The 15,897-nt window shown below is 47.3% G+C and overlaps 2 protein-coding genes across 2 annotated transcripts; one reads left to right on the top strand and one right to left on the bottom strand.

Moving 5' to 3' along the window:
• Window positions 1–1,161: 1,161 nt before the first annotated feature.
• Window positions 1,162–10,927, bottom strand: taf6 (TAF6 RNA polymerase II, TATA box binding protein (TBP)-associated factor). The gene is made up of 15 exons (XM_015340828.2): window positions 10,802–10,927; window positions 9,054–9,209; window positions 8,675–8,761; window positions 8,373–8,526; window positions 8,224–8,280; window positions 7,921–8,040; window positions 7,567–7,688; window positions 7,277–7,354; window positions 7,085–7,186; window positions 6,744–6,926; window positions 4,869–4,943; window positions 4,627–4,752; window positions 4,255–4,428; window positions 3,387–3,581; window positions 1,162–2,341 (listed from the first exon to the last, which is right to left on the bottom strand). The coding sequence occupies exons 2-15, from the start codon at window positions 9,207–9,209 to the stop codon at window positions 1,964–1,966; spliced, it is 2,007 nt and encodes a 668-aa protein (XP_015196314.1). The 5' UTR covers window positions 10,802–10,927; the 3' UTR covers window positions 1,162–1,963.
• Window positions 10,928–11,211: 284 nt separating this feature from the next.
• On the top strand, window positions 11,212–15,441 carry cnpy4 (canopy FGF signaling regulator 4). Its single transcript, XM_069186556.1, has 6 exons — window positions 11,212–11,398; window positions 12,065–12,191; window positions 12,315–12,411; window positions 12,490–12,612; window positions 13,316–13,433; window positions 13,557–15,441. Exons 1-6 carry the CDS (start codon window positions 11,314–11,316, stop codon window positions 13,718–13,720), a joined length of 714 nt encoding a protein of 237 aa, XP_069042657.1. The 5' UTR covers window positions 11,212–11,313; the 3' UTR covers window positions 13,721–15,441.
• The last annotated feature ends 456 nt before the right edge of the window (window positions 15,442–15,897 follow it).

Here is a 15,897-nt window from a genome sequence, read left to right as displayed (position 1 = left end):
ATCCACGCTGGCGCTTCCCCTGTGAGAGGTTGTGCTCCCCCCATGCACTTCCCCCTGTAAGTACTTCTGCTTCCTTAGGTGATTAGTGGTGTTCGAATCACCCCCCCCCCCCACCTCTCTCTCTCCCTGACAGATCCGCTGTCAGTCTGCCTGTGTCACTGACACCTGAGTCCCCAGGGCAACCGACTCTCTGGCTCTTAACTGCTTCAGTGCCAGACCACAGACGCCTTGAGAAAAAGACAATAATCCCACTTCATTGATCAACTCCCACTTGGGTTTTGAGAGCTCGCAGGATTAATACAGTAGGAAAGCAGCAGGCATAAAAATCCTCATCAGTTTGGCTGCAGGATAGGAGGGGTCCTTTTGGGACTTTCCCGAATCTTAACACACCAAGACACAGCCTGTATAACTACTGTTCTCTGGCCTTTTCCACCAGCGTGCTGATCCTCAATGAAATCTTGACTAAACTCTGAGTTCTTATTTAAAGTACCACCTAATGTTGTGATCAAGCCATTATTTAAACTTACCAGACCAACTAGCTGAACTAATCACTCATCAGGTTGAACTAAGCCTTCGCCTTCTTTAGATTGCACTGCAAGTTTGTTGAACATGCACAGATGAGACTAAATCGCAAATGATCTTTTTTATCCATTAAAAATCCATCGTTCTAATTGAGCACAATAATTGGGCCAATGACTTGATTAAAGAGATCCCAAATTAGTGCACAAAAATTAGAAGGTGTAGTACGTCAGGAATCAGGGCTCAGGAGGCGAGTGAAGTACTCTTTAAGACCACAGTGTTTGTTACACAAATGGTCTACAAGAGTCTATAAAATGATCATCCAAAAGGCAAGAGTTAAATTTGTGGGGTTTTCTAAGAATCCTACACCACCCCAATCAAAACCAAAGGTTTCACTCGCTCAGGGGAAACACTGCACTCTGTATTGTGAGGAAAGGATAAATAAAGTAAAATAAAAGAAAGATATGACGTGCTGTCCCACCTAAGATCTTGTGTATTTCTGAATCCCACCACCTTCGGTTATCAATCACACCTCTGATGATCCCATCATCCTTCTTCTTCATCTCCAGCACCATATCCCTCTGTCACTGGGGCTATCTGAACTAATTTGAACACTAAAACACACACACAAGACGTATGAAGTTCTAGTAAATAAAAACAGTCCAACTTTATTACACAATATTAAAAAAACATGTTGACTTCAGTGACAATTTGAAGGAAATGAATGCCCAGGGTGACAGTAAAGGGGTTCTGTAATCTTTGAGTTAGATATAATTTTCTCTCCCCTCTTGGTCTTTCAACAGACTGTATTCATACAGTGTTTGCTACATTTTCTTCTAACCCTGATGTTACAAAGTCATACAAAAACACCTCTCTTGCCTGCAAGGACTTTATGATTAGCACCGGGAAAGGCACCTAACACTTTGCAACTTCTTCATGTGGTTTTGTTACTGTGGGAAGAGGAGGGCAGTGCCACCTGCTTCTCAATGTGAGCTGCTCATGATTACCTGCAACCCAACCATGATTACCCACCCCCCATTTATATGGACAGTGAACCTACATATCCGCCTTCTCTGTCCCATCCGCCCATACACACAAGCCATCTCTCCCATGTCACCCCCACTCCCAATTCTTTTCTGTCCTCCATGCACTTTCATGTAAAGCACTTACACCCCTGATCCTCTCTCAAGAAGAGGCAGACACCCTAGAGAAGTCCATGCTCTCAGTGAGGGGAGCGGCAAACTCTGGCTCTGGAAAAGTCCATTCTCTCCTTGGAGTGGCAAACTCTAGCTCTGGAAGAGTCCATTCTCTCAGTGGGGGGAGTGGCAAACTCTGGCTCTGGAAGAGTCCATTCTCTCAGTGGCGGGAGTGGCAAACTCTGGCTCTGGAAGAGTCCATTCTCTCAGTGGGGGGAGTGGCACCTTCTGGCTCTAGAAGAGTCCATTCAGTGGGGGGAGTGCGTACTGGCCCCCGGGGAGTCTGCTCTCTCCAGCTTGACAGTGGGCTCCAGGGAGGGCAGGGCACCAGAGGAAGAGGTGAGGGAGGCTGTGGGAGTGGGTGAGGGGGAGGGGGAACTCAGGCTGGCGTTCAGACCTTTGACCTCCGAGGAAGAGGAGGAAGGAAGAGAGACCACAATGTATTTCTGCACTGTGCGGGAGCCTGCCCCAGCCCCAGTACCGGACACACCCCCTACTCCTGTCCCCCCGGCGCCCCCACTAGTCTCCAGTTTGACCAGTGGCTGCAGGCCTGACGAGGAACTGGGAACCGTGCTGGTGATGGGAGAGGAGCTGCTGCCAGACTGGGACGAGCTGAGAGTGATCACCTGGAAAGAGACGGGGGAGGCCGGTGATGAGCGGGGACAATGAGAGAGAAGGACGGGCAGAGAAACAACAGAGAAGGAGAGAATAATAGACTCCCAACACTGGCACTCAGAAGATAAGTGGACAACAGAGAAATAAAATATCGTCCATATACAAATACACTCATCCCTTGCTCTATGAGCACAATCGGTTCCAAAATTTCTGCTCGTAGGCGAAAAGTTGTAGAAGCGACACTAAATTCCCATTAAAATACTTGCAAAATTATCTGACTCGTTCCAAGTGCTCCTAACTGCACATAAGCCTGTTGAGTTTAGGCACTTTTCTGATGTGTTATGTTGTGATGTGTATAGTCTGGCACCATAAATTGATAAGTAAACTTTTTAGTAGAATTTAACAATACTGCTTTTTTATGCAAGCTGTTATGTTTTAACATATGATAAGGCAGTTGAGAAATTACATCTGAATGATCTCTATAGTACACATGAACTATACATATGGCATAAAGCAATCCAAATTTTGTTACTAAACAAAAATTGTTGATGATGATAGTTAATAAGTCTAAAAAAAGAGTAAAAGTAAGACAGAGCATCAAGATCTTTGGCGACGTGTATTCTGTGCATTCAAAGATTGCAAAATCCTTGTGTGTCTGTGTGTGCCCTGCGATGGACTGGCACCCAGACCAGGGCATACCCTGCCTGGTGCCTGTTGCTTGCTGGGATAGGCTCCATCTCCTGGATAAAGCAATTAGAAGCTGGATTGATGGAATTCAAAACAATGGCCGGAACCATAACTAGCATTAGAACGAGTTGCATGCTTGGAGCTCGTATGAGCAAGGGACGTTCACAGGTAGAACAAAAATAGGTGTATATGCAGCCCTTATTTTAGCAAGTGCTCATAAGTGAAGTGCTGCTTTAACGAGGTGCGAGTGCACATAGAGGCAGAAAAGGGCTGATACCAGCAGAACATGAAAGCAATGGTAAGGGACTGCTGGGCGGACAGATGGGACAGAGAGGAGGACACACAGGCCTGGACACAGGCAGACAGTACCTGTTGCGCAGAGCCAGCGCTAGATGACATGACGATGAACTTGGGAGGAGGGGAAGGCTGCGTTGGCGTGGAGGGGCGAGCTGACACCAGCGTCTGGACTGGCAGCGTGAGGGAGCTGGGCACCTTGATTATACTGGGGGAGCGAGAGACGCCCCCGCCGGAGCCGCTCTGAGACAAGGTGAGAGTGGGCCGAGGCTGCAAGGAGGGGGGAAGAGAGAAAAGAGCACGTCAGGTCAAGGCTAGAGGCTACCAAAATATTCAAGACTTCAGCAGGCTCTGGAGGCTAGGTGAGCACTGATTTTAATTTCTGCTTGCGCTTCTACCACATGCTTTGAAGACTGATCCACTGCATCTTTCTGCACCAGATTTTTATTTCTACTATTTCAAATGGTCACTTGTGTTTTTATCACATACTCACAAGTGAAACTGAGAGCTGCTTTAGGATTAGGTTCTCCTGTAATGACTTCTGCACCTGTCCGGAAGTGAATGAGTGAATGGATGAGCCCCTCTGACCCACCCACCTGTCATTTGACACACTTCATCGCCTCTGTGCCTATCCGAGTTGGCACCAACTGGTTTAAGTGACGCGTCTCTCATGATGTCACTGCAAACCCGCAGGCATTCTCCGAGATGCTCCGAGAGAGCCTAGTCCAACTAATTCCTGTCCTTTCCCAGTGGCACTCAGCTAATGATGTGCTGTCACTGGGACAGGTGCAGATTTCAGTTTTGGTATGGGCTGTTTTTAATCTTTGCCACAGTCCTCAGGAACAACGACATTTGAGGCAATGCTGATAACTCATCAATACTGTATCTTTACAGAAAACGTGAGCAACTGATCCTGAAGTTGCAGTACCCAAACCCCAGTTACCTGTGTGATGGTCAGTGTGGTGCGGTTGACCTGCTGGGCCTGCATGGCGGCCTGCGCCCTGGCCTTCACCACATGGGAGCACAGCAGCGACCCGAGGTAGCCATAGTCAGTGCGATACTGGTCTGGGTTATCGGGAAGTGGCCGTGTCTTCGCAATCACACTTGCGCAGTGTTTCTGCACGGAGGGAGAGGAAAGGGTTTTACAGCGCTGCAGGGGGGTTTTGAAAGGCAGAAGGACACACAGCCGCACGCATTTGATATCCCTGACCACAGAGACAGACACAAGACACAGTGAAACCTGGTGAGGCAGACACACACAAACACACACGGAGCCGATATCCCATGACCCCTGACCCCGACTCTGTGCCCTCACCAGCAGCAGGCTCTGCACGTGCTCCGCCCCGATTTTGTCGATGTTGCTGACGACAGGCCCCTCCATCACGGCCTTGATGCGGGCCCCCTCCACTTGCAGTCTCTGAATGATCAGAGTCTTGATCACCTAGAGACAGACCGAGAGGTCAGCACGCTGGGAGAGGGGCAGAGAAAAGGACGTGGCCTAACCAGAACCCCAAAGCCAAGCCCGCCCCCGGACCCCTCCCGTGACTCCTCACTTACATCAGGCCCCAGCTCAGCCAGCCCTGCAATGCAGCCGTAGCGCGTGGTCCACTGCGTCTTGTCATCCAGCAAACTCTGCTCGGAGAGAGGCAGAGTCAGTATCGCCTGGCTGAGCCACACGCTGAAACACTACTGCACACTAGCACACGTGATCGCTCACACTAGCACAAACATGTCACTGCCAGTCACACTACAGTGTGTTCAAGTAGATACAGTGGGTTCATGTCTTAAGCAAGTTTAAAACACGGGTTTTTAAGATAACACCATATACCCTAAAGTATGTTTTTGTTTAAATTATGTAGAAATAACGCGTGCTGCACAGTTACGCCGCTGGTCGCCTGATGCTCATGGTTCGAGTGTCGCGTTGGGAATGCTGGTACACAGCGATGCTGTTGTTGAGAATTTTTTTCTCTCTCTCATTTTCTCTTTCTCTCTCTCTCTCAAATTCCCTGTACAGTAAACATAACTGATGCTTACTAATATTTTATGTATTTTTATGTATACATGTCTGTGTAAACTGTGTTTTTATTTCACACATGTTACAAGTTGATGTATTGAAGGTATTTAGTGTATGGCACGTCCCATCATTCGCGTCTATAGGGTGTAAGTAGGGTCAAACTTACACACGTGGAACACAACTATAGCATTTACCATTATTTAAAATAGGAAAAAAGTTTAAATTACATGATATTTACAATATGTGCGGGTTTCCGGAACGCAGCCCCCACGTAAATTAAGAACCTTCTGTATCTGCGTGCGCATGAGCAGGCTGCAAAGGAGGAACAGGTAAAGGTTCATTCTGTGCTGAAAGGAAAAGAAAAGAGACACAACCTTTCGGCCGTGAAGCCTTCTTCAGGTGTGCAAAGAAGGCTTCTCACACGCCTCAAGAAGGCTCCATAGCCAAAATGTTGTCTCTTTCGTTCTTTTCCTTTCAACAAGGAATAGAGCCTTACCTGTTCCTTTACTAACTGCCACCAACAGAGAGTTCTGGAATGTATACTCTTGTACTGCCAAAACATACAGTGGTGCTAGAAAGTTTGTGAACCCTTCAGAATTTCTGCATTAATTTGACCAAAAATGTGATCAGATCTTCATCTAGTCATTTAATGTTGGATCATTCTGATCAGTAAATGAATGAAACATTATATCCTTCTGTGTGTTGTTTTATTGAGTTCTCTTTATCTGTATGACTTACATGAAGATCTGATCACATTTTAGGTCAGATTTATGCAGAAATTCAGACAATTCTAAAGGGTTCACAAACTTTCTAGCACCACTGTAGCTGGAAAACTAAAAGTAGTCTGGAACATTGGGAGAGGGGACAAGACTCATTGTGCACGCCAACCAGCAGCAGCAGCCCAGTTTTGTCTTCCCATAATTCAGTCCGGGATTTGATTTGATTTCAAAGAGAGCTGCACTCAAACCAAGAAAAGTTCAGCTTCAGCTTTGAACCTGTACCATAGATGAACAATGGCGTTCAATATTCTTGTCACACACCAGACCAACACATCTGGCCACATAGGCCTATGAACTCTCCTGCAGTTTAACACACCCTTCACGGTGTTTGTTTGGTTGTGAACAGCTTGTTGAACCAAGAATCTAATCCAGCTGTTTTTCTTCAAGGATCACAGCTGGGCAATTCCTATCGTTCCTACTGCTACTGTCAGTCCTAGATGTACAACCTCTTACTTTTTATTTTTTTCTCAAGGTCCTTGAATCATTTGCCCTGTAATTGTGGAACAGAATATAATTACAGCAAAGTGGAACTCAGTGTGGCCCAATCAGAGACACTGCCATGCTTTGGACACCAAAGGGTGGCACCAAAGCATGCCACCCTTGCACAGTCACACACACACACACACTCTTCGTGCTAACCTTGGTGAACGTCTTTGTGATCCTGGACTGGATGTTGTTGGTGGTGGTGCTGAAGGTCTTGCAGCTCTGGGCCATGAGCCTGGCGGCGAAGTCTCGCAGCGCCCAGTGATTGTCCACGTCTGGCCGCAAGCACAACTGCTTACTGACAATACACGTCACCACCGCCGGGATCAACTCATGGAGCTGAGCGAGAGAGGAACAGAGAGGGGTCTATGACACACAAGGTCTTACAGGGACACACTCTTAACACACACACACACACTGAAGCATGCACACACAGTGAGGCAAACTGAAACACAGATACACTGAGGCACAGCTGTGCCTGTTTAGGGGACACTCACGTATTTCTCCAGGTAGAGAGTGGGGTTGTCCATCAGTGCCTTCACCATCCTCATCAGGTAGATGAGCAGCGCCAGGTTATTCTGGACCACATTAACACGCACCTGAGAGAAAGAGAGAGCGCACACAATGAAACACAGCGCAGGTATCGAGGACTTGTCCAAGACGGACAAGAAGGAAGAGGGCAGACCTACCCCTTCCGAGATGAAAGTGCTGAACCGTGGCAGCATCTGGTACAGCCCAGGGTCAGTGGCGATGCTCTGCAGGGCCTCCTGAAAGAGAGGGACAGACCGTAAGAGGGTGCAGTCAAACAGCCAGCTTCCTCTTCCAGCAGTACACTCAACACCCTGCAACACGGAACACTGTCGCACCGTCAAACAGGCTGTGGTTCACAGGGGTTGACAGGCAGGCAAGTGCACATAGACACAGCCAGGCAGCGTGACAGACATAATCACGCAGGCTGGTGGAAATCAGAAGGACTCACAGCTCTCTTAGCCTCACAGGAGCCCACACAGGCCTCGGTGATCTCCTTGTAGTAGAGCTGCTGCTCCACGGACAGCTCATGGGTACTGCGTGGCTTCAATCGCAACACACACTTTTCCTTTCCTGAGAAAGATGGGGAGAGACGTTTTAACAAACACCCTGGTCCTCCGACGAGCCTGCCACCAGACTATTACAGCTCTTAATAATTTTATTTTTTCCAGTGCCGTTAATACTCAGTCTATAAATGAAAACTGAACACAAAGACCCCCTTGAAAATACATTGCAGATCGGGAAACTTTTGAATGATTACACAGCACTTCAACCCTCACTACATAAGAGCAGTAGGATTACTAACCTTTAGCCTCTGCAGTTGTCGCTCCTTGACCTTTGCCCTGAATCTGCCCCTCCTCTTCCTGTCCGGGCTTCACGGCCTTGAGAGGTTCTGTAGACTCAGCCTTTTGCTGCTCTTTTGGTGCTGTGAGATAGGAGGAGGGCATGAGAGAAAGACAACCAGTGTTTCACAATCGTAAAATCTGATTAAACTAAAGGTGGCTACAGCTAGGGTCAGTGCCATACAAAAGTCAATGTTTGCTCATTTCCCACTGTCACTACAAAAAGCAGCAGTTTTGCGGGACTACAGATCCCAGCATCCTCTCACCTGGTGGCGGGTTCTCTGGGATGGCTGGCTGGACACCTTCAATGCTCAGCCAATGAGCTGCAAGACAGGCAAGATAATGAGTCATTGAGTAAGTCAGACTGTCTGTCAATTAGTCACTATGCAGGTCAGTCTGTTGATCGGCCATCTACCTTTCATCGACACATCCAGTGGCACCCGGGGAAGGGGCGTGTTGATGATGTCACTCAGGTCCACCTCCTTCTCCTCATAGAAGTGCAGCTCTCTGCCGCCTCCACTGGCAAAACGGAAGGGGATAAACTCCTGGGACTGGAACCCATACAGCGGCTGGAACACACACACACACAACACGCTATTATACGCAAACACAATACCACACACACTGCACATCTACTATAAAAACTGATAATTTCAGAAACTCAGGTCCTGTGTGAATGAGCATGGTGACAAACGCATGGCAATCCCTCGGTCTCACCTCCACATTCTTCAGCTTCAGGGCATAGTCGATGTCGCTTGTTGTCAGTTTGCGCCTCTTCCCATGATGCATGAATTTCAGCGCATCCTGAGGGCACGACAGAACTTGTCAGCCAATCACAGCCTAAACCACAAATTGGTCACCCATCACAGACAAACACATGTTACAAATAAATCACTTCCACTTCTGAAAGACAAACGGATGCAAGCATCAGAGAAAGGCACACAGACAGGCACAGGAAACAGGCTGACTAAGAGCTGGTGGTGCGTCTCAGTCATCCAGAAACAGAGGGTCAGTCTTGTGCTGGAGCGCAGTGGCGTGGGGGGTATGTGTGAGAGATGAACACAGACAGGCACAGATAAGACGGAGAGTCACCGACCTGAGCAATCTCCTTGATGCGGTAGCTGACCTCCTCGCTCAGGGCCAGGCAGGACTCCTCCTGCAGCTGTGACACCCCAACCGACTCAGCCATGGCCTTCATGGACTCGGTGGGCAGCACCGTCACACACTGCTTCTGCTTTCGCTCCTCTGCCATCTGGGAGAGAGAGATACATGGCACTGAACACCAACCGGAGGGACACCGGTTCTCTAGGTCTATCCCAGAATTCCCACACAAGGGACACTGCATGTACCTCAGTTCTGTACGTCTATCCCAGAATTCCCCCACAAGGGACACTGTCTGTACCTCAATTCTGTAAGTCTATCCCAGAGTTCCAACACAAGGGACACTGTCTGGACCTCAAATCTGTAAATCTATCCCAGAATTCCCACACAAGGGAAACTGTCTGTACGCCTGTTTTGTTAGTCTATCCCAGAATTCCCACACAAGGAACACTGTACCTCAGTTCTGTAAGTCTATCCCAGAATTCCCACACAGGGGACACTGTACCTCAGTTCTGTACGTCTATCCCAGAATTCCCTCACAGGGGACACTGTACCTCAGTTCTGTAGGTCTCAGAAATCTCTGCTGTTTTTGCTAGTGAAGTGGAACACAAATTCCTGGGAGAGTGTAAGTCTTATTGAGGATGTTTTTTTATGAGCAATTATTAAATAGTGCCTTTCACTAAAAATAGCACTTCTCAGAATACAAAAAAAAACACGAAAAAAAAGAACAAGAGATGAGGGCATAAAAAGGCTGTTGGTGTATAAAATGTCTTCAAAAAGATCAGCAGTGGTCGTTTCCTTGTTAATCCTGGGGAAGGAGCTGCAGAGGGGCCTGGTGCCGGAGTCCTGATGGAACGGTCTCCCATGCTGTAGGTGTTGGCTCCTGGTACGTACAGCAGGGCCCTCCAGCAGAACCCAAGCAGTCTTCAGTATCATATGGACTATTTTAAGCCCTACAAACAGGCTGCAAGATCTTATTATCAGCCTGAATAATAATAGCCCAACACTGGTTACCAGTATAGAGAAGCTAAAATCGGAGACGCGCGATCAAGCTCAAGCTTTTTATTTTCGATCTTGCTTAACAATGCGATACCCTATCCGGCCTCTGCAGAGACGCTTTCCAGAAACACCACAGCACTACACTGACTGAGCCATAGAAGTACCACCCTCCGTTACGCGAGAAAAGAGAAATAGTAGCACAACTGCAGACATGTAAAGGCAGAGTCTTAACCAGAGGCTCAGGAAGGTGGTCTCTCGTGGCAAAGTCAGAGATGTGGCCCCTCACAACAGTCCACCTATACTCTTGTGACGTCATCCATCGTATACGTCACGCTCCTTAGCTGAACCATCTAGCGCTTGAATTTAGCTGAATTCTGAGAGATTACTAACGCTGAAAGATACCATGGAAAACGCAAAAGAAAAGCTAAATATTGGCGTACTTAATCAGAAGCTTAGACCACATCAATCATACAGCGAGTCTGAAAGAGACGCGTTTACAAAACCGAGACACATAGTATTGCATTGTTGCTGCAGTACTTCTACTGCATGCTATAACATCAGCACTTCAAAGAATCACGTCGTGTTCTGTGAAATTTCAATTCCTGCCTCTCATGTGTTTTCTTGTTCATACATCTTACGGCTACTATCGTTATGTTTTGGTTTCCCGCATTTTCTTCGATTTCGCTTTACACATTCAGCAGAGTTCATGTTCCTTAACGCAGATGATAATCATACACCACTCACCTTTCATGTACTAACAACTGCAGAATCGGGCGTCTGAAGGAAAAAAAGCCCAGTATGAAATAATGTTTTTATTATTATTCCTCATGCCCCGACACTCTTTTCTGGAAATGCCGCCATCTTGATTTGGTTGGTGAGGACTTCCAGGTCCCTTACAGATACGTTACATCACATGAGTTGCTTTTTTCTTAGAAAGACTCAAATAATCATAGATATTATATGAATGTGATATATATTCGTCCATTAGAAATACATCTATGACTACAAAATCTTTGTTTTGGTTTGTCCTTTAATTTCTAATCGTATACCTCTTTAAGCTCTTTAAGCTTCCAGGACCTGTACTCTGCAAACAAAGTGTCAATGCGCAGACTCATTGCCAATCCCGTACCCACACATGCTAAAGTGCGCATGCTCTGTGCCCTCACTGTGCGGTTAGATATATTGATATGTCGATGTGGCTGTATCCCTCACAGTAGAACCGTAGTTTTATTTTTTTAGAAGAAGCTGTTTAAATAATGAAAATTATATTGCTCGCTGTGCTGTTTTTTCCTAGCTTTTCCGCTGGGGAGGAGGATGAGCGCTTGCCTAATAAATGCGAAGGTGAGTAAGGCACAGAGATTAGCTTTGCTGTCTCTCTGTCTTTAATTCAGTTGAAAGACGGGGATAGACAGCCCCTCCATTAAAATACTGGCAAATAATATCGCAATACAGTACTGTGCGTCCATTTACTTTACTGCTAGGGAAGAGTACAGCTGTGAAAAGTGTAACACACTGTAACAAGCTTTACTTTATACAGAAAAGTGTAAGGTTGGTAGTAGAGCCTTTTAAATCACCCAAACTGCATTTCAACAGGGATTTCCGTGACTCTGTAATTCTGGCCAATGTGTCAGTACTGCTGCGTCTGTGACTCTGTAGTTCTGGCCAGTGTGTCAGTGTTGATGTGTCTGTGTCTCTGTAGTTCTGGCCAGTGTGTCAGTGTTGATGTGTCTGTGTCTCTGTAGTTCTGGCCAGTGTGTCAGTACTGCTGTGTCTGTGACTCTGTAGTTCTGGCCAGTGTGTCAGTGTTGATGTGTCTGTGACTCTGTAGTTCTGGCTAGTGTGTCAGTACTGCTGTGTCTGTGACTCTAGTTCTGGCCAGTGTGTCAGTGTTGATGTGTCTGTGACTCTGTAGTTCTGGCCAGTGTGTCAGTGTTGATGTGTCTGTGTCTCTGTAGTTCTGGCCAGTGTGTCAGCACTGCTGTGTCTCTGTGTGTTTATGACCCACAGTCTGTAAGTTCCTGACAGTGGAGCTGCAGGCCTCCCTGGATAAGACAAGCCGGTCGAAGGAGGTGCTGGAGCTCGGCGAGGTGCTGGACACAGGGAAACGCAAACGCAAGATCAAATACAACACCTCGTGAGTACGGTGCTGACAGGGCGAAGGCTGGGGGGGGGCGGAGGTGATGGCGATTGAGCCCGAACCCCTTTCCTGATGGACACATTTGCTGTGCCCGTGTGCTGTGTGTGTACGTGTTCCCAGAGAGACGCGCCTGGCGGAGGCCATCGACAACATCTGCCAGGGCATCCTGGAGTACAACGTCCATGCCGAGAGGCCGGGCAGCCTGCGCTACGCCAAGGTCAGTCAGTGTCTGGTTAATAAACGCTGAAGGTCCTGCCCTCCCCTCTCTTGGTCTCACTTTCCGCTCCTGTCTCAGGGCACCAGTGAGACCATGATGACTCTGAAGAACCTGGTGAATAAGGGTGTGAAGGTGGAGCTGGGCCTCCCCTATGAGCTGTGGGACGAGCCTTCAGTGGAGGTGTCGGACATGAAGAAGCAGGTACCTACAGGGGGCGCTGTGGGCCGCATCACTGCGTTGTCTTTGTTTTTAGTCATCTTGTGTGGTTGTGGTATGTATTGCATGGTGTTGAAGGGTGTTCCTTTATTATAATGTGCTGCAGTTCCTTTGTGTGTCAACGTTGCAGTGGGTTATGATGATGATGGTACAGCATCGTGTCACTGTGTGTGTACTGGTGTTGTGTTGCTGGGGCAGTGTGAAGGTGTTGTACAGGACTGTGTCACTGCGTGTGGACTGGTGTTGTGTTGCTGGGGCAGAATGAGGGTGTTGTACAGGACTGTGTCACTGCGTGTGGACTGGTGTTGTGTTGCTGGAGCAGTATGAGGGTGTTGTACAGGACTGTGTCACTGTGTGTGGACTGGTGTTGTGTTGCTGGGGCAGTATGAGGGTGTTGTACAGGACTGTGTCAATGTGTGTGGACTGGTGTTGTGTTGCTGGAGCAGTATGAGGGTGTTGTACAGGACTGTGTCACTGCGTGTGGACTGGTGTTGTGTTGCTGGGGCAGAATGAGGGTGTTGTACAGGACTGTGTCACTGCGTGTGGACTGGTGTTGTGTTGCTGGGGCAGTATGAGGGTGTTGTACAGGACTGTGTCACTGCGTGTGGACTGGTGTTGTGTTGCTGGGGCAGAATGAGGGTGTTGTACAGGACTGTGTCACTGTGTGTGGACTGGTGTTGTGTTGCAGTGCGAGACGATGCTGGAGCAGTATGAAGATGTCGTGGAGGACTGGTATTTCCACCATCAGGACCAGCGACTGGAGACCTTCCTGTGTGAGAAACGCGTCCTCAAGGGCTCTGACATGGGTGAGAGCGCACACTGTCTCTTACAGACACTGCAGCATGCACGCGCCACAGCAGACTCTTGCCCAGAGGAACTCCAGGCCACTGCCACGCATTGACATGTGACCCCTCTCCCCTCTCCGGCAGGCTGCCTGAAGGAGATGTGGAAAGGCGACGTGGGGAAGAAGGGAACTCCGGATAAGAAGACCGCAAGCGCAGGCGGGAGAGGGCAAGAGAATACAGAGAAGGAGAGTGAGGGGGGCAGTGAGTCAGGGGCAGCACACACCTCACGGGATGCAGGGGAGCTCTGAGATGCTATGGGCCTTACATATTCTCAGGAATGTTATTATAGCCAGATGGATGGACTCTATCCCCAATATAAGCTCTGCTGCCAAACGCAAGGACTGGCTACACTGCCACATCAGAGACTGGATAAGTGTGTCATTTAACACTACAGCTACACGACAGCATTAATCACTCACTGGCTGCTGTGTCACCCAACGCTACAAATATGAGGAGGTGATTTTTGATTGCTCTCCTTTTTTTTAGGTGGGGTTTAATCCTGTCCTGAATGAACTAAACTGCTCATTTTAGACTTGCAGTTTAGACTTGAGTGAGCCAGAGCCAAACACAGTCCCTGTGATCGCTGTGAGATCTTGAAGGAGAGAGCTGCCGCTACCTTTTTCTGCAACCGCCTGTTACAGTTTTTAGTTAGCCTGTTTTTTTATTGTTACACTTCTTCTCATTTTGACTGAATGTCTTGAAAAGCAAAAGTTCCAAAACAGTAGTGTGAGGGGTTTTGGATTCTCTCTTTCAGTGCTGTGAGTATGAAACCTGGTTTTGGCTCCACTGTAGGTACTCCGGTGCAGTCAAAACTCTGCTCACCCCTGGTCATTGAATGCGGGTGCCAGTTCTTTTTTTTTCAGAAAGTGTAATCATGTGCTAAACGTAAAATTTTAAAAAGTGTTGCATTGCTGACTGAACTCTAATGATAATATCCATTCTAGTGCAGCAGGGGGCACAGGCTACCTGTGTGAGGTATTGGCTGTGATGAGCTCCTGTAAGGCTGTATAGAACAGCACCATATTGCTCAGTACAGTGATCTGTTGCACAGTGTGTTTGATTACAATTTTATATTCCGTTTTGGTACAGTCTTAGAGTTGATCAGTATAGTTCTGCTTTATATCATAAAAGTTCAGTCTGGTTTAGTGGAGTTAAATACCTAACCTTTCGTTTTTGTACACAATATTACCATATTATGTATGTGCTACAGTACAGCTGAGTTCAGTAGAATACAGTATGCTACATCTACTATCTGATCCAATATAGTTTTTTTTTTTTGCAGTGCAGCCTAGTGATTTACAACAGAATGCAGTGATACAGTATAAAAGTGCTATAATACAGTATTGTACAGTTCAATTTGAAGCAGAACAGCAGAGACCAGTAAAACTATGTAGTATAACTGTGTAAGATCCAGCAGAGTCACAGAAAACCTCAAACAAAACTGCAGCGCTGCACTGCATTCTACATCACAGTACAGGCCTGTCACTGTAAGACACGGGTACACAGCTCCTGCCCTGGAGACCTTCAGTCCTGCAGGTTTTAACAGATCTCCAGACCCAGAAGGACTGGAGAAAGACATTCAACAGGTCCAAGTAAGGCTGTCATTACCTCAGTTAGGAAGTGTGGAGTTTAGAAGGCTGAAAATGTATAGACTGTGCCCCTGCAGGTGAGTGGGTCTCTGCTGTGGTGCTTTTTTCCTGCCTGTTGCAGCAGCTCTTGTGATGAGGGACCGTGCTCTGTGGGCCCGTGGATCTGAACAGTTAGGACCTAACATTACAGGTCGTGTTCACTCCGAGAGCTGCCTGGGGTCACAGTTTTCAAGATACCCCCCCTTTTTATTAATCAGCCTTTAAATAAAACAAAAGCTGACTCTTGTCTTGTATTTGTTTTTCAGTGTTTTTAAGGTAAATGCTCTTTTTTGTATGACTTTTGTATTCTCATCCATTCTTAAATAAAGACTTGAATCCTAGTTGTTCCCATCTTTGCACTTTATTGTCTTCCCTTTCACTGTATTTTGTTTCACTGAGCGGTACTCCAGTGTGAACACTGCCCAGTCCCCAGGTTGGTGTGGGCAGGAAACACAGCTAGTACCAGTGGACTGGCAATGTACGCGACTCGAGCTTGAAATGAATGAGAACAACCAATCTTTCTAAGGATTATATTCATGAATCCTCACAAAGATTGGCTGGGTGTCCAGTTTCTCAGAGCACTCGGTCATAGCCACCTACACCCTCAATCGTGTTCAGCCGTGAAATATCCTGGTCTGGCCAGCATAGTAAGGCAGTATTGTCTGTGAAAACTACATGAAAGTGCTGGGGAAGGAGGACTCTCATTATTAGAATAGGAATGACGTGATAAATTGAGATCTTTTGTTACAGGAGTGCTTAAACTGAGAGGAATAAGTGTTACATTGTGAAGATGAGGC

Source organism: Lepisosteus oculatus, chromosome 3 (assembly GCF_040954835.1).
Source record: "Lepisosteus oculatus isolate fLepOcu1 chromosome 3, fLepOcu1.hap2, whole genome shotgun sequence".
In the NCBI taxonomy this organism is placed as follows: Eukaryota; Metazoa; Chordata; class Actinopteri; order Semionotiformes; family Lepisosteidae; genus Lepisosteus; species Lepisosteus oculatus.
The sequence above is the reverse complement of the archived record's forward strand: the minus strand, read 5'-3'. Positions and strand labels throughout refer to the sequence as shown.

Bases quoted from the DNA above. Each gene is read 5' to 3' on its own strand.
- taf6 (XM_015340828.2), bottom strand. From the start codon at position 9,209: ATGGCAGAGGAGCGAAAGCAGAAGCAGTGTGTGACGGTGCTGCCCACC. The intron at 8,281-8,372 runs GTAGATGGCCGA...CCTGTCTTGCAG, and splicing joins ACTGGATGTGTCGATGAAAG to CTCATTGGCTGAGCATTGAA. The intron at 6,927-7,084 runs GTGAGTGTCCCC...TCTCTCGCTCAG, and splicing joins CTCTCTACCTGGAGAAATAC to CTCCATGAGTTGATCCCGGC.
- cnpy4 (XM_069186556.1), top strand. From the start codon at position 11,314: ATGAAAATTATATTGCTCGCTGTGCTGTTTTTTCCTAGCTTTTCCGCT. The intron at 11,399-12,064 runs GTGAGTAAGGCA...TATGACCCACAG, and splicing joins CTTGCCTAATAAATGCGAAG to TCTGTAAGTTCCTGACAGTG. The intron at 12,412-12,489 runs GTCAGTCAGTGT...CTCCTGTCTCAG, and splicing joins GCAGCCTGCGCTACGCCAAG to GGCACCAGTGAGACCATGAT.